The 25,244-nt window shown below is 38.7% G+C and overlaps 1 protein-coding gene across 1 annotated transcript in view; it reads right to left on the reverse strand.

Annotated features, from left to right (window-relative positions):
- Positions 1-2,992: 2,992 nt before the first annotated feature.
- Positions 2,993-25,244, reverse strand: part of LOC145985493 (uncharacterized) — an 85,481-nt gene continuing 63,229 nt past the window's right edge. The window contains exon 4 of the mRNA XM_083119563.1: positions 2,993-3,236. Coding sequence (XP_082975689.1) covers positions 2,993-3,236 — 244 coding nt within the window. The remainder of the gene's footprint in view (positions 3,237-25,244) is intronic.

Here is a 25,244-nt window from a genome sequence, read left to right on the forward strand (position 1 = left end):
CTGCATCCAATTTCTGTACATACACAGGATCTTCAACATGGGCGAGGACCTCTTTAACATCATCTATAATTATGATGCTTGTTTGAAGTTGTAACTTGTTTTAAGTTGTTTAAAGAAGAATGTAAGATCCGCCCTGGATCGTTACTTGGTTGATGGGTCTATTGAGCCTCGGCTTCACGCTCAGTAATTCTTCGGGGCTTGAGGCTCCTCAGCTCAAGGTTCGGGTTAATCCGGCTGCTTCAGTTCTCGATAAAAGGTCCGTCGTAATTCTGGGTCAAAGGTTCTCAATCTACTTATAGATCTTGACCAAGATCCTACAAGCAGTCGACAATCCTTCTTCCCACTAGGTTCTGTAGATATGCAGTAAAGTATCCAACTTCCTTTTCTCTCTCCAGCGTCTGACCAGAGAACCGAAGATTCTTCTGTGACCACAGAATAAGAAAAGGTGTACCCTGACCAGGGATACAAACGTTGACTACCAACAGTCTATCTGCAGATCCCGAATTCCGGCATATCTCAAGACAATCACTACTCTCTCAATTGTATCTCCTGACCAAGAGCATAGAATAGAGAGAATATACGCCTTCTGACCAGAAGAGCTAAGTAACTGTCATAAGGTAATCCCAGAATGAACTAATTTCTAAGATCGATGTGGATGTAAAGGCAGAACTTCAAGCTTTGAAAGAAAAGACGGTTATACGAGTTCCGCATTTATGAGAGGTTCGAATACAAAAGGCCACGAGTAGTGATGGGTCGTTCATAGAGTAGTAAAAAAGTCCCGATTTCACGTTCTGAAAATATGGTAGCTTTAGGACTGTCCCACTATTACGTGGAGAAAAATGACTTGTTTGCTTCCCTCCAGAAAAAAATACTGCGTACGTCCATGTTTAATTGTCACAGTTAATCTAACGGTACGAAAACGCATGTGACGCAACGTAAGCAACGAATCCAACCAGACCTGTAGCCAGAAATTTCATTTCTGGGAGGGGCTCATATCTTATCAGCAGCCGCCATCTAAAGTAGAAAAAAGGGGTGTAGAAGCTCTGGAGATAAATTTCTCAGTGTATTACAACTTATTATGCAAGGTGTTTAATCTTGCTAAGGGAGTAAAATTAATTACCATAATACACTATTTAAATTACACATTTGTAGGATTTCAGCCTCCCGAGACGCTCCCTTGGTTACGCATCTGAATCCAACAAAGAAGACACACTTATCTAACACCAAAGAAAATATAAGTTGAAATGCATTAAGATCTTCCTCACCCCTCCCCATCAGTCTTCAATGATACCCTGACCTTTACTTAGTTTTCTTCCTGCTGTGTATGTTCTCTTCTCCTTTTTTTCATGTTGAGAAGTAAGCGAAGTTCCCTCCCTCCCTAATCCTTTTCACTCAGAATAACTCCAGCAACAATCCTCCCCACCCACTTCGCTCAACGGCACGAAAAAAAAAACGGCGAGGGGTGTCGGTCGTTCCTTTGAACGACTCCCTCAGTGAGCAAGCTCCAGTGAACTGCCTCGCAAAAAGGAGCTGCATCGTTCCTTTGAACGACTCCTTGCGGTGAGCGAGCTCCGGTGAACTGACTCCAGAAAAGGAACGGCCATAACCCATCACTAGCCATGAGCCACGCTGACGCTGAAGTTTCTTGATTTTTCTTGTTGAAGTGCCGTTTCCTTGACTTCCATCTGTTTTAAGGTTGTGGTATTGCCGTAGTGCGATGATTGGTCTTCTATTACTCCTGCAACTGTCGCTCGAGGTTCGGTATGTGTTGGCAGTTCGATTGTGAACTGAAAGTTGTGGTCCTGACAATATGCTATGGCAATTTATGTTGCGTCTGAGTTGTTTTTGATTGTCTGTTTAGAATGCTTCTGTGACGAACTCAATCAGTGTCTGTACGATAGTAATGGCTTTATCTGTGTCGTTTCTTGTCTTTTATCTTTCACATTTTTGATGAGCGTTCTGATTCTCTTGTCTTGTAATTTTGTCAGGATCCACTTGATGATCTCGTTTGTCTCTTCTTGTTCCTCAGTTAGAGTCTGAAGTTTCTGGCTATTATTTATGGTGGTCGGTGGTTTGGTCTTCGCTGGTGGCTTCTCTTGCGGTGAGTTGACTGGTAGTTTTTTCTCATGTTCCTTCCCATCATCTGGCTTTGGATTTGATTTCATCTGATGGTTTGGTTTCATCTGATGTACTGATAGGAACATTTTACAGCCCCTATAGTTGGCCAGATGGTCTCCTCCACAATTACAGCATTTTGCAGGGAGTCTCCGATCTTTCTTTTGGCATTCTGCCGTGAGATGATTATCGCACATTTCACGCATCTTGGCTGAGCCATGCATTGGCTCTGGGAATGCCCTATTCTCTGACATCTATGGCTTTCTAGTATTCCTGGAGACCGGTATGGCACCAGTTTCATCTCGTAGTTCAGGAGATTATCTTGATTGAAGATGTTTCGTGTTGTCTCGTATTTGCTCAGTGAAACTAGGTACAGTGGCATCGGTCTCTTGATGAAGGTCTTGGGGTCTCGTTTCTTCATCTGTTGAACCTGTTGTACTCGGTAGTTTTGCGCTGATAGCTCTGTCTGTATTTCCTCAGTTGATTCCATCTTCATTCCATCATGTAGTATTCGGATCTTGGCTTGTTGGTCATCTATTATCTTCGTCACTGAAGTGATGAATTGATGGCTTCTTTCTGCATTGTAGATGTAGACTGCTGGTATCTTGGCGGTCAGTCTGTGTATTGTCTCTTCATCATGATCTGAAAACGTTTGGTATGTGTTTGATGTGTCTATCGGTTTGACAATCGGTGGTGGTCTAGCACGTACTGGCTTTTTGGGATGAATAAATGGGTCGTCAATGTTTTCTTCTTCATTAGAAGAGTTGCAGGGGTATTCCCTTTTCTTGGCTTGCTTCTCGATTGGAGTTTCTGGTTTGAGCGGTTCTTCCTTGGGTTGAGATTTGGTGTTGTTTCCTATCTCCATCTTTTCTACTGCTTAGCTTTCTAGTTCTAATGATTTCTGCCTCTGTTCTTCAAGATCTTGTTGCGCCCACTTCTTTCGAAGTCTCTCTTCAAATTCCCGGCCTCTTTGCTCTGTTCTGAGTTTGGCAGCTTCTCTTTCCTTTGGTGAAAGTGTCATCTTCCCTCGTCGGTCTCTGGTGCCTGCTCGGCGTTGGTCATAAACGTTTCTCTGCATCTGGTCTCTTTTCTTCTTGCTAGCCGCTTGGCAAACAATACGTCTGTAAGAATCAAGATCCCAACAAACAAAATGCAATCGAGCTCCGCTGCTTACATCTGATTTCTCGGTGCCGTGATGGATTTACAAACTTTTATCTTTGCACAAACATTACCTCACAATAAAATACAAATCCATAAGGTATCAATGAGAAACATAATTAATTACATGTATAAATTATCACTTTGACCTTTTTGCGATTTATAAACATACAATGGAATATTAAACGTTATGCAAAAAGGTAAAGTGTTCCCCTGTGCATAGCACCACGCCATAAAGGCGTATAGGGGATGTGGGGGTAACGCCCCACACTTTCTTGATCCGGTCGTGAGTGGGGGTGATGTGATCAGCATCACGCCCCTGACCGCCTTTACCCCCCAGGGTTTCCCCCAGGTACTCATGTTATTCGACGCTGGGTGGGCGTTATACGTTATACACAGTATTTAATTTGACTAGGGAGTATGGCTTCTTTCAACTCCCCTCTCTCCCCGCAACGTACAAACGATAAGCCAACAAACAAAAATAATTACAACTTGAAAAATGTTGAGTAAAATAAAATATACAGGTTTTGTTTTGCGCGGGCATAACTTTATTTTGCGTCCATTTAGCTAAATTCTGAAAGTACTGTCTCGCAGCTAAAGAATCATGGATTATTATGATATAAATTTAATTACTGTCCGCCAAGGGACACGACAAATATTGAGTGGGAAAGACAGCCTAATCTTTCGTCTTTTTTCCTGTGACAACGTTTTCATAAGATCGTGTCTGCTTGGCTCTTACACAATAGCGATAGCTTTCCTGCATTGTTGTCACCTGTAACAACTTCCAGCTCAGCTTGCTGGTAGAAAGAAACAAACCCTTGAGACTTATATTAACACCAGGTGTGTTCCACATCACTAGGTAATCAACCATTAATATATAGAAGTATGGATACAAAAAATATTAAGTTTATATATTCTTGTAACGGGGACACTGCTACATGTTACAAGAAAGGCAGAGAAAAGATAATGAAAAAAGAAGAGAAGCGAGGAGAAGAACAGTGTATGCTTGGCGTTGGTTGTCGATACAAAAATATGCACATCAACTTATTTTCATACAAATATGCACCTGCATATGAAATATGAATTTTTGTTAAAAATCCTTAAATGTGCATTTGCATATGCAATATGCGAAATGCATAATTATCCGAGCCCTAGTTAGCAGTCAGTAAACTAAATTATTGCCTTAAGGTTCTACGCACCTTAAAACAGTGGTCATAAAATCTTATGATAACATTTACACGTATTTTAGAAACACAATATTTATATTCTAAGATAACTCAAACTAATGCACAAAATGAGATATCCAACTAAAAACACCCAAAACTTGACCAAACTTCTATTTCCAAGTTCATACATATCATCCATCTAATCTACCTGCACGTTTCTTGTGAACACTTTAATCGTTTATCTTCTTTAATGGACACGAATTATTTTTCTATTGTTTTTGTTACATAGTTAAGAAATGGTCTACTGTATGTTTTCAATTCCCTTTTCTTTGAGGAGGATAAACATCCCTGCCAGGGATAAAAATAATTTTCCTTGACATTTTTTGCGGGGGGATTCGCACTTCTCCATCTTCTTTTGCCCATCCATTTAGGTCTTCCTCAACATCATCCAACCATATTTTTATTGTTCTTCCTCCTAATATTCTCCTCTCCGCTGACCTCCATTTGTATACCTCTTTAACCTTCCTAATCCTAAGAGGGGTCCAAGCAGAGCTCAGCTCTTATTTTTATTAAAATATGTGAGAAAACACTATTTTTTGGAAGAGATAAATTTTTTGATGCGCCATAATTGTAATCTGTATAAAGATTATTAAATAATGTTTTTGCAATGTGCAGTCAGTTTTAATATTAAAAAGTTAATCCACTTGACCACTCGGAGACAGTGGTTACATACATCTTCTTCGAAATTGGTAATAATGGCTGTTGCGTGTTCATTGTTGTCATATCCATTTCAAAGTATTGTTTTGTTCATACTGTATTGGATTGTTGAGTTGTATTAACGGTTGAATTCAAAGTTTGCTTTCAATTTCTCTAAACCCGTAAAAAATTTAATGAGTTGTAAATGTCAACACTTAAAAGTAAGTTCTATTTTGTAATTGAATTGGCAGCAGAGGCTCAGATGATCTTTAGTATTGTTTATCCAATGTTCAATAATATTAACACGTCAATAAATCACCATTACAAATTATATTTATTCTAGTTTCACATGTGAATCCACCTGGAACTCTGTTGTAGTTTACATAGGTTCCATATTATAGCATTAGAAAAGTTAACTGTTGTGTTCGTGTCACAGTCAATCTTCCTTATTCTTCATTTCAGTTGTCATTTTCTGCACCCTTCATTTTCCTTAGCAACTTTCTGTCACATCTTAGGAGAAGTTCTTCGTCTGCACTAGCAAATGTCCAAGCCTCAACACCTATGTTATCACTAGCTTTATCACTACCCGATACTCATTTTCTACTCGGACTATACAATTTCAACACACTTAGCAGTGCAAAATAATTCTAGTTACGCGGTGTTATTCTTGCCTTTTTCCTGATTAATGCTATTTACTTGTAAGTAAAGTTTCTAGGTATAGATCTATAAGATTTCTTAAAGTGCCTCCATTCAACTGTATGCGTTTACCCTCCATAAATTTCTCAGTTCGAACTATAGTATTAACTCATTCTTTGCCCGATTTATCCGGAGTCCCATTTATCGGTCCAAAAATTTCAACCCATCCTCAATCATCGATTCATCATATCTGCAGTCGACTCAACCAGTTGAGGAAGGTTCTTCCTGGATTGCGCCCTTCTTCTACTCTCCTCACTTATATTTTTTAGTATAGTTACATTAAAGCTTGGTTCAGCAGTACGAATTTTTTCGTGAGCTTTAGTTCACTCTTAACCCTTAAATTTAAGGCCTCCCCGATGGCGCAGTGGTAGCGTCGTTGCCTTGTAATCAAGAGGTCCCGGTTTCGATACCCGCTGGAGACACATAGTGGTTCGGATCCCACTTTAAACTGTAGGTCCAGTCCCGATGAGCCTTAACGTGCATAGAGTGAACTCAAAAACGCCAAATCAATTGAATCCAATTCAATTAACCCTGAAATTTGTTTCTCTTAAGGTTATTCTAACCAGTCTTATTATTTTTACCTGCAATCACTGGCTGAATCATTGCCTTGTACGATTTCCTAGGATATTGTTTTTATAGACCCGCTTAAAATGTATGATGAGCTACCAATATTCTCCATTATTTGCCTAACCGTGAACATATGTCCTTACAATTTGTGGTGATCAAATGAAATCCTCACAATATCATTAGATAATATATTTATTAAACTCGTTAACTTTTAGACAATGTACATACTGTAAAATATTGAACATTTATTTAATAAATAACAAGCTGGCCTCCGTGGAGGAGTGTTTATCACAGTGCACTATGACGCCAGGTGTCCCGGGTTTGAATCCCGACCTGGGCATGGTTGTTCTTTTGTGAGTGTCCCTTCATTAATTTCATCGTATCATCCTCATCTTTGCGATTAGTGAAAACTGGCAGAAAAGCGAAGTAAAATACTAAACCAATTCAATCAACCAATAGATAACAATCCATATAATATCAGTGTGTGATGGACAAGGAATAGAACCCGAGGGAGGCACAAAGTTATTCGGATCCCACTTTAAACTGTAGGTCCCGTCCCGATTAGTCTTTCTGTGCAGAAAGGCAACGAATACAGTTAAGACAGAAGTGCATCTTGCATTGTTTTATTTCTAAAAGAGAAGTAATATCTTCGCCTTCTGGTTCTCTTTACGGGATTTATAAAAAATGACTGATTGAAATTATATAATTTTATTACAAAGTGGACGTTCCAGAAAAATTGCTGGACCACACGGGGCCGTTATTAGCATGAACTTGAGCTATGCACTTTGCTTATGTGATCAGTGATCACTTGTCTATTATGAATTCGTGCTGTACTGCTTTACCAAGAAGGTAAGAATCTTCTGGCGCTGTAGTCGAATATTCACCCCAAAGGAAGCAAAGAGAGTGATGCAATCAGCTGCTTGCCACGTAATCCTACCCCTGCATTGCCAGGATCTGCGGCGATCTTCAACACATCGTCATCACCTTTATTCAGTTCCAAGTGTTCGTACCATCGTGAAGGGGAAAACCGTACACAGCGAAGGCGGAGACGAAATATTTAACATTGTTGAATTTTTTAACGACAAAGTAAGGGAGAGAAGTTATCAATACGGCAACATGGGTGCACTACTGACAACGAAGGAGAACATTTCCATCAGCAGTGACTGCTAAGGAGTAAACAAATGACTGTCCAATTCGCGAGTTGTCTGCGGTTTCTCTCTTCTTAATACGATTGATTGATCTGATTTATTTTACTTCGTTTTTCTGCCCTTATGGCTAACTGCGAAGATGAGGATGAGTGATGATATGGTGAAATTGATGAAGAGACGATCACAATGAACACCCATGTCCAGGTCGGGATTCGAACCCGGAATATCTGGCGCAGAAGCGCGCTGTGCTAACCACTCCGCCACGAAGGTAGGCTCTTCTTGATACGGCTGTATGTCATTTCCCATCATGCTGACATACAAACCCAGTTTTACAGTCAAGACCATAAATTTCAGTGAATTGACCTGATGAATCAGAATAGGAATGAGGCTATTAAATACTGCAAACTAAGCTGCAAGATCTTTCGCAAGTACCTTATATACAGTACTAGAGTGAAACCACAAGCAAAGAAACCTGCGCAGACCCGCGACTCCTGTGCACCGTACTCCCGCGTGGAAGGGAGGGGGAGAGTGGACCATGCTTACTTATGGCCCGCGAGTTGAACGGAAGAAGGGAAAGCTGCGCGGGGACTTTTCGTCCCAAGGTTTTTTTTCCTTGCGGTCGATATATATAACCTCAGTAGATTTTATTGTTGTGTTTTGGTAGAGGGCGAGTAATTGATCGGCCATCTGTGCATGTTTTAGTTTTATATAATTCATTAGCATAGCCCGCAGAAAAATCATTAGTTATTAATAATATCCTCATTTGTTAAGGAGCAGTCATATTGCCAGTCAACGTGACTGTAATTTTTTAAGGAATTTAAAGCCGCTTTTACAACTACGACAGGGATGATCCCTGATCACAATAATTTTGTTGGAACTCCTCATATTTGTTTGTAGATCCTGTTTCCCATCTATTTTCCTAAGGCAGAAATTATTCTGTATTCATTTCCAAACTTTTTGGAGCACGTGCTGTTTTCTCATAGAGCACCCGCTCAAGCAGTGTCATGCTTTCATGTATTCAAAAGTCGGGCATCATGGGACAATTAGGTTATTAGTGCATACAGCAAAAAATGAAAAGAGGGGAAAGTACAGTGCGTCCATTTCAATGTTCAGCCGAGAGATCGGGAGATACGTGGCGGGCGGCGCTGGCGGAGATGCCGACATTTGCGGCCTGTAATGCCCGCTTATTTTTATGGACATATGCAGACATTTATATAAATATTGCAAAATGAGCACTAACCTGTGTTATAATTTATCATCTGTAATTCATCCAAGTTCTGCCCTTATATACACAAAAAATACGCTTTAAAAAACAATGTAAAGAGCCACAGATAATAAAACATTTTAATCATAGTTTTGACCAGTAACGTCCTGCTTAAGTTTATATCCTTGAAAGAGTTTTGTGTGGATGGGGATCGTTTGGAAGTTTCGAATGTGCAACACTGTATCAAGATTACGCTGTAGACGAAACCGTTAAAAGTCAATGGTGTTCGTGAGCTTCCTTGCAATCCGAAATCTCCGAGCTCGAGTTTTTTTGTTCCTTCGCGACAGAGCTGTGAATATAGTGACGAGCAGATGTAAACCAAGAGCGTGTTAATTTCGTACTGTGCGCAAGAGTGTTATTATTGGTTACTTGCCGTTACTTGTTTGTGTTATTGCAGTGTGTATGTGTGTTGTGTCAGTAAGAGCCACAAGGTTCACGTTACGAGAGGGGCTGATAAGTTCTCGGCCCGACCCAGAAGGACTTTAGCTACAGGCACGAAAGTTTCAGGCTATTCAACGTATTCTCCCCGAAAGTCGATTGGCACTTGGTGGATATCAGTTTGAACAACTCTTATAACACAGGTTAGTGCTCGTTTTGCAATATTTATATAAAAGTCTGCATATGTCCATAAAAATAAGCGGGCATTACAGGCCGCAAATGTCGGCATCTCCGTCAGCGCCGCCCGCCACGCTTCTCCCGATCTCTCGGCTGAAGATCGAAATGGACGCACGATAGTTGGAAATGTGTGATTTTTGATCTAATGTGCTTGAATATCCAACTTAGAATGCTTAGCCTCAATGAGAATGGAAAATGCCTTGTTGCCATGTGCTTCGTCCTTAAAGGGGTAAATTGAAAGTGATATTGACGATATTAAGAATTGGTGTCGATAATTAAAGGCGAAGTAAACATGTGGCATGTGTAGCGTGAGAGGACTTTACACATACCAAAATGGATCACGTGCTTACTACTTGAGTATCTGGTCCACTTCTGTTGGCATTATATGCCCATGAGCACTCATTTTTTTATTAATACAACTCAATATGCTAAATATATCACAAATGCTATTGCATTATGCCTATCGTTGACTAAAAAATGATTTCAGAGTTCCAGAGGAGATAGATCACACATGAATCTTCCGCGACGCGTCAAGGACAGATTGGTTTTGTTCAGAAAAGCTCTTGGACGCCCATGAACCAAATTGCACTTATTGGTTTTAGCGATGTAATCCGTTCCAGCCCCCTAACATCCTTGCTGTTTTTATGACATCACCTCGTCGTTTTTGTCCCTGACAGAAAACTCGCCAGATATTGTTTTCTCATTCGTTTGTGTTCGTTCTGCTTTTACTTTTCTTAACTCAAGGTTTCACTTTCTCTCAATACCTTTCTTCCCTTGACCTTATCCACATGCGAAGAACCTATTGGCAATGAAAACAATGCATTTGCTTAAGCTTATTTTATTTCAAGGTATTTGTTAAACACATGCCAAAGCCTTCAGGTATAGAATATTGTTAAACTTTTTGGTTTCATTTCCTCCCTTCCATGTATACATGAACTAGTTATGGAACTCTTTAATATTTAAATTCAAAATACTTATTTGTAATTTGCTATATTGGATCATTTCAAATATTGTGTTTATTTATAATATGTTAGTACAATTATATTGCATAACACTTTTATGTATGCATGATTTTCGTGTGTTTAAGTAAGTTTATAATATTTTTTTATATTTAGTAAGTGTATTTTCGTATATTTTATATGCAGTGACGTATGCTCAGTTCAAGATGTGGGCTATTTCACCATACTGTAATACTCGAATTGAAAACAAATGCCCTGGTTTATGTTTGGAAATGCGGAATCGTGTAATAATAATAATAATAATAATAATAATAATAGTAATAATATAATAATGATTATTATTTCTGTTTACCCTTGGTCATAAAAATGAAAATGCCCATCAAACAAAATAATAAGATGTGTATTCAACATAATGAATTAATAAGGATGGAATATTATAATAGGGTTATTAATAACTGAGATGTGTGGGCTGTCGAAAACAATACGGAATATGAAAATCTTAATACTAATATTTAATACTATATTGTAAATAGCTGCATTACAATAACTTTAATACTTTCATTTTCTCAAGCCAAATTGACAGTTTAAATTAATCTAATGTCCTACTTACCCAACCATAGAAGAACGACCTTTTCCCACTTTTGATAAAGATCCCAAGTTTCTATTTTATTTATAGGTGTCAGAACGAAATTAAATTCATTATTTTGAAACGAAAATCATTATGTCTAAATATAATGTATCTTTGTTCTATTATTTTTTACTGAACAATTAGATTAAATAAGTTATAGGGAAGAATGAAAACTTTTGAAAATTTAGCAATAAGAATTGGAATTTACATTTCAACGTGTCTAGATTAAATAATATTCCGTGAATTAATAAGAAAGTAATTATGAAGAACTACACGTACAATGAAATCACAAAATTCACACACACACACGAACACTCCCCCCCACACACATATCTGAATATTAATCAACAAAGTCATAATCCATTTGTAACATCCACTCCCCTATTCCGCCCAACTCCAAATATAAAATGGTGACTCAAATGATTGGCTCAACATGTCTCTAAATTCTGTTAAGTATCCATTTTTACGGAGATAACTGCCATGTAAACACACGTACAGTCACGGGAACTTTTGCGTTGTAAAGTCTCCACTAAAATCGTTACAACTCAGTAGTGTCCGTTACTGTACAAGAGACACCCTTTGAACTACTTAGAGGGCTACCAGCTACATTTCAGGTTTACCACATTATCAAGCATGGCACATTTCACAGTTTAACGTGGAAAACGGTGATTGAATTATTGTGGCACTTACAGCGTTTACCAATTTTAGCCTTCAATTATCATAAATTGCAGTTAGGAATTGTAGCTTTCCTGGCGATGAGATTCGAACAAGTGTTCTCAGGTTACCAGCATGGTTAAATTGGAGTTAGCTTCCAACGATGAAGCTAATGTAGATGAGAGTAATGTATGCCCTCGAAACGTTGGAAGCTAACTTCAATTTTACCAGGCTGGTAACTCGAGAACACTTGTTCGAATAAATTGCAGTTGCATAAATATCTATCTAAGAAAACATGAATCAACTTTTTACAAAGTGAAAGTAAGCGATCTATTTTAAAAGAAAAATAAACCACAAATGATCACGACAGAATTAAATTATTTCTTCTTGAATTTCAATTTTCGTGCTATCTTTGGCTAAGTTTACTGAACTATTGCCAAAAAACATTAGTGGAACACACCCAGGCTTCAATAAGAACGAAAAATGCAGACGTGCCGGGTCATAATTATGGAAACACATATTCGGCCTTTATAAGAGACAACATGTTTTCTGCATCGGCTCCGATTTGATTAACTTATTGATTGAATTGATGTTTTAAGTTCACTTTATGCACGGTAAGGCTAATCGGGACTGGGCAGTTTAAAGTAGGATCCGAACCTCCACCGGGTATCGAACCCGGTGCCCCTTGATTACAAGGCGACACCGCTGCCACTGCGCCATCAGGTAGGCCTTCAGCGGCTCCGAACCCTGGTTGACTCTATTATACAGCGTGTCTGGCTTAGACCTTTAACATTACAAAACAGTATAACTTTAGTTACATTCAACTTCAAATGAAACTTATTGTTTATGTGAGACTGGCAACTGTGGCCATTTGCGAGAATCACCTGTACTTCGAGTTGACGTGACCCGCATGCGCGTGTAACGCATAAATTCCAAGATGGCGGAGTGGACGGTTCAGCAGAAAGTGTTCTGCGTTCTTTCACTGGCAGCAAACAAATCTGTGAAGCTTGTTCAACGTGCTTTTCGGCGTGAATACAATCTTCAACGTCACGGCAATGTTCCTTCCTATGTGAGTATTGTTAAGTGGGATAAACAACTAAGAGAAACTGGAAGTGTTGTGTCGGTGCGTGGGAAATACGCGAAGCGGAAGGTATCAGAGGAAAACATTGAAGTGATTTGCACTGCATTCACAAGAAGTCCAAGAAAATCAATAAGACGTGCAAGTTTAGAGCTCAACATCCCTCGGTCTACTATCCATGACGTTGTGCACGAAAGGTTACGTCTACGGGCGTACAAGATCCAGTTAGATCAACGAAATTATCCTGATGATAAACCTAAAAGACAGACGTCTTCGGGAAAAATGTTAACCGAAATTGACAACAACAATGCTTTTCTGGACAAGGTATGCTTTTCTGATGAAGCTGCATTCCACACGTGTGGCAAAGTTAGCAAGCAAAATTGCCGTATTTGGAGAAGTGACAATCCTCATGAGTTTCGTGAAATAATGAGAGACTCGCCAAAAGTTAATGTGTGGTGTGGGTTAATGAAAGAGAAGATAATAGGCCCGTTCTTCTTTGCTGAAGAAACAGTGAGAGGAACGAATTATTTAGACATGTTTCAGCATTACGCTGTGCCTCAAATGCCTCCAGAAACCATTTTCCAACAACACGGAGACCCGGCACATTTTGCTCTCATTGTACGAGAATCTCTCGATGAGCATTTTCCCAGAAGATGGATAGGAAGAGGATCTAAACCACTTGCTTGGCCTCCGCGCTCGCCGGATCTTTCCCCCCTAGACTTTTACTTTTGGGAGTTCATCAAGGACCAAGTCTACAGTATGTCCGCCTATAACTTGGAAGATCTGCGTAACAGAATTCATCAGGCGATTAACAATGTGACCCCTCAAATGCTAGTGAATACCTGGACGGAATTGGAATATCGGTTCGACATCTGCCGTGGGGGGGGGGGGTCATATCGATGTTGTGTGAAGTGCTGGTGCTGGGACAAAAAAATGCATGAGTTTTTCTACCAAAATGTAAATTTTGGTAATAAAATTGCGTTTCTCTGCAAAATTATGCTCTTTTGTAATGTTAAAGGTCTAAGCCGGACACCCTGTACTCTATCCTTTGCAAGGGAGTACTAATTTCACTGGAGAGAGATTGCATTCAACTTCAATATGTTACTTTCTTCGACCATATGCATCCAGTGAGTCATCGATTAAGACTTGCGGCTTGAAATAGCCAACTCTCTGTCACTGATTAATTTGACATGGGTGACAGATCATCCCACGTGGTGATCAAGCGTTTGTTCAATTGGAAATTCGTAGAAGTCATACTGCACTTTCTTCTCACCTTAACGAGAATCCCCCGAGGACATTCTTTATTACATGCAAGTAATCACAATAATGAAAGGACTTTCACTCGATTAATCGGCAACTTTGCGATTAATGTTTGCTTTGAATTCTTGTTGGAAATCGAATTTATTGTAGCGATTTATATTATTGATTTATAAAAAAATTATACTGCTGAGGATGGTGCATTTATTTCAGAGTTATAACAGGCTTTAGAATGAAAAAGTATTTATCATGGCTTCAAGTAAAAGTTATTTTGTGAGTATACAGACGTCCTCAGGCACGTCTTCAATGCATTCCACAAGGGCACACGCAGGATTTTTTCTCCGGGGGGTAGGGTCGTAGAAACTTTTATTATTATTATTGCTATTGTTACTGATTTTATTGTTTCTATTTTTATTATTATTATTTTTACTACTACTATTTTTTTCAAAATAACATACATTTGTAATTTCCATATTCTGTATATCTATATACAATTTGCATAACTGGATAATGACAGAAAGCTATTTTTTATAGTTAGATAATCAGTGTAAAATAGACTGTAATCTTAAGTGTAACCCTACTACTTATAATAATAATAATAATAATAATAATAGTTGCTGTAACTTACGGCCTGTAAGTCGTAGAAAACAACATTTTTATGTTATAAAATATCTTTACAATATCACCATTCGGATTACATTAACTCTTTCCATAAATCTCAGGGGGGCAAGTGCTCTCCCTGGCCCCTCCCTGCGGGCGCCCTTGGCATTCCAGAAGATCGACAAGAAACATACATATTTGTACCCTTAGAAAGAACGCCTCTTTTGACACAACTGGCAATACTCAAGAAATTTGTGGCAAATTAATGTGTTCAGACCCTTACCTCATAAGCTACCTTTTTATGTAGTCACCACCATTACTAAAGCATACTGGTTGCGTAGACCCTCGTCGAAGACATCATGCATCTGCGTGCAGAATCACTTTTCAGTTCATCACCTTCAGGATCTTCAACTTCACAACAGGAAGTCACTCGATAGAATGTCCGGGCTGTAAAGTGGTTTCCCCCATTTTTACAATTCAAATTACGTGATGGATGGCAGACGTCTTCAAATAGGGTCTACAAAACCTTATATTCCATTATGACAAGTGTCCTATCACTGGTACTGACTATACGGGGTGATTCAGTAAAGGCCCTCAAAAATGAGACAAGAAATAGGAAATACACCACTGAACAATTTGATACGTGCCCTATTCACCGGATGTTTACATTTCTGTGCTTCCTTGGCGCGGGCGGGGACTGCACTTCCGGTTTTGAAAAGAATATAATTGAATTCAAAGGTGTAAAAGCAGTGTCTTTGGAAAAGGAGACAATATTTGTGTGGTTTTTGGTTTCAACATGAGATAGGGAACAAACAATTGTTCTCAGGTATCTATGCATCGTTTTCAGACAGACCCGATACGGAAAAATTAGTGGATTTAGGTAGTAAAGCGAAAAGATTGGACACAACAAGAGAGATGAAGTCGGCACTTCATCAAATCAAATGATAATATTTTACGTGTTTCGAAAATTATAATTGTCTAACGCACGTGTGTTGATTAAATTTAAAAGTTGGAACTATTGCAACGTCCCACCACACTCTAAACACTTCAATTAGGAGGACGGCAAAAGTCTACCCCTAAATGCTAACTTCTTACCAGTCGTTGAACACAGATTCTAGATATCTCAGGGCTTGCTGGGTAAAACGTGAACAACAGTGAAGCTCGAAATGAAAACCATGAATATCCTTTTTGAGTGTGAGCAATGGTCATTTATATTTTACCGCAAAAAGTGAATACAAGGTATTTACAGAAATGTTGTGTTAAATGATAATCAGTTCGACCCCCGGGTAAAGCATTGACCCGTTAACAAACTTATTACATGACAAAATAACTTACCTTACATTTACTCTGGTGGTTGCATACAATTTTATCCCTGATAGATTAGAGTTAATTACAGTACCAGTTGGATCCAAATAGCCAAAGTTTATTTCAGTTAGGGACCTCCTGTTTTCATGCCACGTGACAATTTTATTCAACTTAGGCACCAATAATAATAATAATAATAATACAACCCTTAGCCCACATGGGAACAACACACTACTCTACTTTATCCCACTTGATACAAATACGCGAGTTCCGTAATGTACTAATAATTATCCGGGGCCACGTGACTAATTAACAAAAACCAATTAACAGTAAAAAGGGACCCACGTGATTACATAAAAGAAAACCCCACGTGACCAAAAGAAACGCCCTCTATCAAAATTGCCAACTGGGGGGGATAGAAATAGAAGGTAGAGAAACAGGATGCACAGGGTCCGCGGGTACCTCCTTTTGGGCGTGAGCCAGGTGACAAGCGTCGGTACCTCCCAACGAATCAGGACGGACGGTGTGCGAGAACCTGGTCGGGGACTCGTCCGAGGTTTGAACCTGGAACCAGGATCTACGGGGAGAACCGGTCGGGGGCTGTCCAGGGTTTGCACCTAGGAACCGGTTCGTGAGGGACACATCCATTTCAGTTCCTTGGTCGGGGACCTTCCCGGGGTTTGCACCTGGGAACCAAGGTACTGTTGAAGAAATGACCCGGTCGGGGGCTTGTCCGAGGTTTGAACCTGGAACCGGATCAGTAAGGGGGAAACATCAGTTAGGGAAGATGTGGTCGGGGACTTATCCTAGACCGAGGTCTTGGGGACCAGATCTTCCGATCCTTCCGCAGTTGGCATCTGGCAGTCAACTGAGCTCTCGGCCCGTCTGCGCTGCTTTTATAACGTTTGGGAGTGGCGCATGGGCGGCGAAAAACCTAACTATGAGTACGCGTTGCCAACTCACTTTAATCAGAGATACAAACCGTACGTTCAAAATTCTCTCAATCCTACTAAACTAAAAGCACATTGCGTTGTACCGATTCTATACAGAAGAAATAGACAATTCTTTATCAGTTACAAACCAACAACAATGGGAAGAACACATTATTTGACCGAAAAAGAGATAACTTAAATCAATAGCGTCCTTCTTACAAAACTAACATGTGAGCCATCGACAGTGTGCCGGCAGAATGTTTTTAAATATATATACATCATTATACCAAACCATGCCACACTTTACCATACCACCATGTAACGGTGGGCACGTTACACTATTTATAATCATAATATAACGCATTTGACTTTTGGTTGTTGATAAGCGCTCTCTCCATGTGCGTCGGTAGGTCGGTCGACCCCTCCCCCCCCCCCCACCTTGGAAATTGGCATCATTCATTTCAAGTTGCAAAAAAAGCAGGCAGTTTGTTATTTTTATTGTTAATAACAGAAATAAAGTTAACTTGGTTAGTATTCGAACAGAGTAATCAATGTAAAATATGCATTAGATCGAAAACCTGAGTGAAAAATAGAGGAACCAGGTTATTATTTTCATATTCTACCATTTAATCCAAAGAATAAATGGTTCCACAGTTTTCAGAATTCTAAAAATTATAATTTTAGATGACGTCATACAATATAAACTTTGTGAATATTATTTTCTAAGTCCTTTCTTGAACGACACTTGCAAAATTTAATAACAAAATACAATAACTGTGCATTTCAGAAGTATAGTAACTATGAAATGTAAAAGGATTAATGGAAAATAGTTGTGTTCGATATTCGCTCGGCTTGTGGATCGAATAGCATGATAATAATAGACAACAACAATAATAATGATTCGAATAACATTTATTTAATTAGGTATATATTATTAGTGTATAACAATAATTTTAACCGTAGTAATTATTATTATTTCTACTACTGTTGTAATCGAAGTATTTCAATGTTTATAATTAATGTAAGCTTCATTTCAACCTGGAGAAGTCTTTCAAAAACGAATCTGATGGTAGAAGATCAACATTGCCTTGGATTGTCTCTTATATCTTCATCCAAAGGATCCGGGAAATTGCCAATCTTTTCTAGGTACCTTTGTTTCTCTATATCACTCAAAAATTTCAAGTGATCCATTTTGTTTCCGACCTTTTATAAGAAAATAAGCTCGGTGACGATCTATATTCCACTTGTTTACATTGGAAAAATCGCCAAACCGGAAGTTATTTCCCCGCCATCAATAATCGAATTGTCTGATCGATCATTTTTTGTTTACTCAAGAATAACCTCCATAGAAAACCTAAGGTCGGACAAGCCACCGACATGGATTGAAACATGTCGAGCTCTAGCATGTACTATCGTCCATAGGAATGACAAATAAATGACATGTATGGACATTTCCGACGTACAATGAGTACCAACATCTGTTGACATTAATTTACGCATATGAGTCACATGCATGACTTTTCAAAACTGGTTTCATAGCTCTGACAAACAGGTGTTATCAACGCACAATTATGCACCTAACAATAGTTGTTCAAAATGACGACGACCAACCAGAATGCAAGCATGACAGCGATATACAACATTGTGTCACACATTTTAAACTTATCCCTTAACATCACAAGTGGAGACAGACAATCCTGGCAACTAGTTCCTTGTCCATGCCCACTGGGGAGTGATTCATGCAAGTGATTCGAGATAGGTTCCAGACGAAATATGGAGTAGATTCAGGTTGGGTGACCTAGCAGGCCAGAGAATAGAGCCTCTGCATCCAATTCAGCGAACAGGAAAGATAATATATGGTTGCGGACGTCAACACTGAAGTGAGATGATGCTACGTATTTCGATATGCTAGCTTCTTCGATCTTAGGTTCCCTACCTCAAATTGTTGAGTGGTGCATCATCTATTTCTCGTTTCATTTTGCAGGCTTTCACTGAATCATCTGCATATAAATTCTAACCATAATAAATTTGTGACAAATCGGTTTGCTGTTTTCTAAAAGCCTGATTGAACCTTCTGAATAGCCTACACACACACAAATGTTGGTAAGTGTTTATTCATTAAAGCATGTCTTAAAGCTATACAACTTGTAATAAGTTTGTCTTGGTCACATTAATTCTTGTGTTCATGTCCTTTTTGATATGGAATTTATATCTGCATTTGTCCCTCTCTCATACACACACAACAAAATACTGTATAGCTGAGTAATGTGCCAACTGTTTGTACTGAAATTTCGCTTTAGAAATCACTAGCTTTCTATTTTATAACACCAATTGTCAACATGCTCTTATCTTTATACCATGGTCAATAGTGTGATTTCAAATTTGACAAAGAAGATAATTGTTATGCTTTATTGTTAATACTACTATTTCATAACATCCAGTAGACGGCCACGCGGGAGAAAGGGGTTCGACAAACCCATATGCCTTCACAGAAAGTTGCAATGTCAAAGCGTAGTTTTACCTTTCTTTTATTTCTATTTCGGGGTGTAAGGAGTGACCCTTTCATAAGACATCAAATTTCAACCTCCCTTACACGTAGTGCACCCTGGATTGCACTTTGCAGACTAGAGAGGCTCTGGCGTCTGGTCTCACAGCCAGTTTATTCCTCTGTGGAACATGGGGCACTAGAAGTGGCCTTACTCTATGTAGCAAAATGAATCAATTTAAAAATTATTATTATTTTTAATGTTTGTGAATGCACCTAATTTTTATATTTCAGCAACGAAGATTACGATCATCTGTATGCTTCGCAAATAAATTAAGTAAAACGTTGCTACATTTTTAAGCGTCACACACATAACACACTATCGTTAATGCTTTTCATGCATTCAGGATATGCTATCATACTAAAGATAATTTCATTTGTTGACAGACACCACAAAGTACTTCATAATTCTATGAAATCAGTTCATTATGAATATTTTAATCCAATCTCATGTCTAGAACCTTACATTTTATTTGTAAAATGTCACACACGTAACGCTGGAATGTGCCACATGTTTGCGATTGTCCCTTCATCGAACTCATCTTATCATGATCCATCCTCATCTTTGCGGCAAGCCAAAAGTGACAGAAAAGCGAAGTAAAATATACTACATCATAGATATTTGGGTGAGTGGCGGAGAGGTGCGATCGCAAACCACATCTCTCGGCTCGTCTACTAAGAAAGAAAGCATGCCAGCCTTTATTGCAATACTATAGCCCTGTAGCTAGATAATTTGGCACACTAGGTAGGATTGTGGTTTGCCTTCCCCCCACCCCGCACTACCAGCACAGATATTTTATGTGTGTTCTTCGATATCTTTTCTTATGCCATGTTTTGTAATATTTACATCCTACAAATTTTGAAATGAGGGAACAAAGAAAAACGCCATTAAAATAATACATGTTATATTTAAAGATTTATGATTTGCACTTATGATTTTAAAAAGTTTAGCACATTTAAGAATATTTTAGTTATGTCTTAGTGTTTGAAGAACATATTTATAGATGTGCTATTACTACTACTTTTGGAAGGATAAAATTCCATCGATGTGTTACTAGAATGTAAGTCTCCAAGTAAAAGACGAAAGAAATAAAAAGTTCAGAAAAATACTAGGTATTTATACAGGGTAACCACCAAAGCAAGTATCTAGGGGTTACTTCATCAGTTGCATATCTTCAATGGGAACAAGGATCGAGTAACGCCTTGTATGTTTTACTTCTCTCCTTATCTCTGTTCATATTCTTTGTATTTTTCAAATGAATAAAGAAAAAGCTAGAATGGCGCCCTCTGTGCATGGCACCCTAGGCTTCAGCCACCTAGCCTACCCCTTGCTAAGGGCCTCGTATTATACAAAAATAACGTACGTACGTACAAGGGGGAAAACACTAGGTACTGACTCAACTAGCGACAAGGCCTGGTAACTTATGGACAATGCAGCGCCAGAGAAGGTTTCCTCTGAGGTCAATGCTTCTGCTTTGTGCATGAAAAGTAAAACCGCCATCCTCTTGTTCTGGCTCGGAGAGCGAGAGTGGCGAAGAAGCAGCACAGGAAAGGGAAAAAAAGGAGTTGAATATTCGAGTTTTCTCTTTGTGCTGACCCCCTTTCCACTGTTCCTGTCAAGCGATTTAGCTACGGGCGAGCTTACAACTGGCCATAAGTCACCATCTTGCGAAAGAGATCTTCCTCTTTTTTTTATTCCGACTGGTTTTGATTGTTTTCAGACGACAATGCATTTTCCAATGCATTGGACAGACTTTCCTCCAAAATTGCCAAGCATCTTTCTGCCAACAAATCCAAGACATTACTAGGGTGCTAACTTTTTTGTTTGGAGGATTGAGAGATGTAAACAGGAAATTCATGTATACTGTCCTCCCTTTAATTCGAACGTGGATAATTCGAATTACTAGGTAATTCGAACAGAAGTATATCCCGCTTGGAAGTTCGAATTATGTATTTCATTGGTTGGTTTGTATTTTTGTTATTTTACTTCTCTTTTCTGACCATTTTAAGCTAATCGCAAAGATAAGGATGAATGCTAATAAGATGAAATTTATGATAGGATAACCTAAACACACTTGGACAGTGTTACTGTTGGGTTTCATATTAGTAACAAGTAAAAAAATCTATAAACTTTGAATACAACTCTATAAACTTGCTTGATAAAACACAGATATCAACTTAGAAGTTTCAATGTGTTCCACTATATCCCACATTACATTTTATAACAGTCAAAGTGATAATGAAATATCCTTGGGACTGAGCCAATACCGACCCCCAAGTCTCGAAAGGTAATGTCAGAATAGGTAAACGTCAAAGCAGTAGACAATGGATAATGTCTAATCCACACTACATACTTGTGATATAGTTCCAAAACAAGGACTGCCAGTCAGTCCGCTAAAAAAGAAATTAAAAGAAAGAAGAAACTAAGTAAATGCAGGTGGATGGACAAACGCTAATGATTTGAAATCTGTGGAGGTTAGAGATTGGAGAAGCAGAGCTGTAATTAAGATTGGAAGGTGACTCACCGAGAGCTATACCGCCAGAGAGGAATACATATTAGAGACTGGAGAAGAAAGATAGATTAGTGGATATTGATGGAAGAAGAGATCAAATCCAAGGATGCCTGCACATATACTGAAGTTTGCGTGATGTAATTTTTAAGGATCATAGTAAGATTGAACTATTTAAATAGTGAGGGAAAGAAACACGCAGAAATAAAGCACGTGATAGCGAAAAATGTAACAATAGAGAGAAATTAGAAATAAAAGAGGTGATATACAAAGGACCTAAACGTCATAATGAAATTGTATATGAGGGGAGAGAGCCGATGTTGTTTGTTCCAGGCTACCACATATAAAAAAATTGGCAGTGTGATATTTGAAAATTTTTCAGTACAAGGGATGACGAATCTAGTAACTCCTTTCAAAGCACATGGATATTGTATATAGCATACTCTCAAGAGCCTAATAATTTGTAACCAGAGAAAGGGTTAGACAATTAGCCCCTTGCCCTCTAAAAATACCACCCAGAATTCGAGCAAGGAAATAATTAGTTGCACATTATTCAGTAATACTTCACATGTATTAATCATCTTGTATACTTATTTCAATTTGTACACGACAAGAGCTCGTTCTACTACGTAATACACAAGTAGTCATAGCACAGTGACTGACCATCACCTCTTCCTCTGCATGCTGTGAAGTTTTTTTCTTCGTTGGCAACTTGCCTCTCGGCGTGTTGATGACACACATTCAAGAAGAAGCGTTATTGAACAGGTTTTAGCCCTTCGTTCCTCCTTCTCACTGCACAATTGTGCATCGCAGCTCTGCTAGATTTCAATCATACCCGCCTTAGCAATTTCACTCCTTTTTTTGTTGTTTGCATTTTTCTTCGAACGTTGAGGCACCCCAAATACTTCCTGTTGCCGTAAGCGGTTTGCGTTTACTAGGTTGAGCAAACTGATGTAAGAGACGGCATGAATTTCTGAAAACGCTTCAGACGCGCTACCTGTTAAGAATGTGTACATGCTTGGCAATTGAAGTCTAATCGCCAATAGAATCACAGTTGCCAGACACTTTCGGTCAACGACCCTACATGCGTCTTTAAGATCTGACAACAATTAGTCAAAAATGCCAAACAAACACAATGCTGTATAATAGCAGCTACGTTGAGAAGTGTGGCTTTATCATATGAACAATATTCCTACTCGCATGGTTTGTTTCGATCTCGTGTCTATTTCGATTCTCAAAATAATAGGTACAAAAACGTAAGAAAAGAAAAAAATACTAAAATAAACTAGAAATGAAGTGTTTTTGAGTACTGAACGGCACGTCTACTGTCATCGGACAGCAGCCCCTCTCGTTGTCCAAATAAATTGCACTGTAAAATGACTTTGATGCCAAAGATTCATATATTTTACATCATAATATAACACAGATAGAGAGGGGGGAGAGGCTTCTGTTGAAGCAAGACGAAAACAACACGTTTTTTTAAAATTACATTTGTTTTCAGATATATATATATACACACACGAGGGTAAATAGCTTATATTTTTGTAAAAATATTTACTGTAACTTGAAGTACTTTGAATCAATATTGAAGCAACTGATATTAATCAAAGTACTATCCTAAGCACTGACAGAATAGTGTCGAATTAAATCATTTTCCCCTCAGTTATGTTCTATTAGTTCCCTTCAGTAACCCTACATAAATTGAAGAATTTTCCATGTAAGAAGATGGAAAGAATACAGCTTATCACAAAAAAAGGAGCTGAGAAGATAAGATGGAAGAAAGTATGAGAAGGGGGGAGAAGACAAGAGCACAAAAATGAGAATTATAGAAGGAGAGACAACTATAATACGCGAACGTAATACTACATTTTACAGTTGAAGTTCTGAAAGTTTCCAAGAAAATGTAGCCTACATTGTGCTTAGTAAAGGGTAATATATGTTATTTTTATTAGTTTGAAGCGAGTTACTCAAAAAGAGAGAAGAGGAAAGGCATATTGAGGAAGCAGAAATGTTAGAGAAATAAAAGGAGACATTCACCATTTACAGTCAGAACGAACTTAATGTAAACAAACCGATAAATAGTTCCTTTCATTTATGTTTGTTCTGGGGTTATTTTGCCCACGTAGAAGCTGCACAGCTCATAATACATAATGTTAGATCCCACAACTTAATATACGAGGGTCACTATTTATATTTTGAGCCTAACAATGAAAAAACAGGAATTTGGCATTGAAAACTGCTTTATTGTTTTTCGAAGTATTCTCCTTTATGGTCAATACACTTTTGCATTCGTTCGAACCATTTGTCAAAGCAGTTTTTCCAATCTTCTTGAGACACCTCCATAATATGGTTTTTGAACGCATCAACGGCGTCTTCCGCCGACGAAAATCGTTGTCCACGCAATTTATTCTTGACATTCGGGAACAAGAAGAAGTCATTGGGTGCCAAATCAGGACTGTACGGCGGATGACCCATCAATTCGATTTTTTGACTGTTCATAAAGTCGATTGTTAGACGAGATGTGTGGCAGCTGGCTTTATCTTGATGAAGAATGATCCGACGGCGTTTGTTTGTTTTCCGTATTTGACCGAAGGCCTCTGGCAAACAAATTGTTGTGTACCATTCAGAGTTGACCGTTCTACGTTCCTCTAAAGGCACAGTTGCCACATGACCAGTTTTCCCGAAAAAACAGGCGACCATTTGTTTCGATGTGCTTCGAGCGCGAACAACTTTTGTTGGATTGGGTTCATCTTGAAACACCCATACAGTCGACTGCTGTTTACGTTCCGGCTCATATACATATATCCATGATTCGTCACCTGTTACAATCTTATATACGTCTTTTGAAGCACCACGATTGTATTTATTGAGCATTTGTTTGCACCAATTGACGCGAGCGTCTTTTTGGGTTTTTGTCAAATTATGTGGGATCCAACGAGAACATGTAATATTTTATATATGCTGGTGGAACTAATGCCTATGGTTGCCTCAATCTCACAGTATGTCACATGACGATCTTGCAGTATTAGGTTTTGCACAGCATCAATGTTTTCTTGAACAACAACTGATTTTGGACGATCTTCGCGAATGTCGTCGGTGAGCGAATGGCGGCCACGATTAAATTCGTTATACCAGCGTTTCACAGTGGCAAAGGATGGGGCTTCATCGCCAAATGTGGAAGTAAGTTGATCGATGCACTCTTGTCTTGATAATCCACGTCGAAAATCGTAAAAAATCATCGCACGAAAATGTTCACGAGCTAATTCCATTTTATTGTTGTCGCGCAATCTGCAAGGCAACATAAACAACACAAATGAAGCTATTGACAAAACATTTGAAGTACGTTATGGT

Source organism: Lepisma saccharinum, chromosome 3 (assembly GCF_977018435.1).
Source record: "Lepisma saccharinum chromosome 3, izLepSacc3.1, whole genome shotgun sequence".
In the NCBI taxonomy this organism is placed as follows: domain Eukaryota; kingdom Metazoa; phylum Arthropoda; class Insecta; order Zygentoma; family Lepismatidae; genus Lepisma; species Lepisma saccharinum.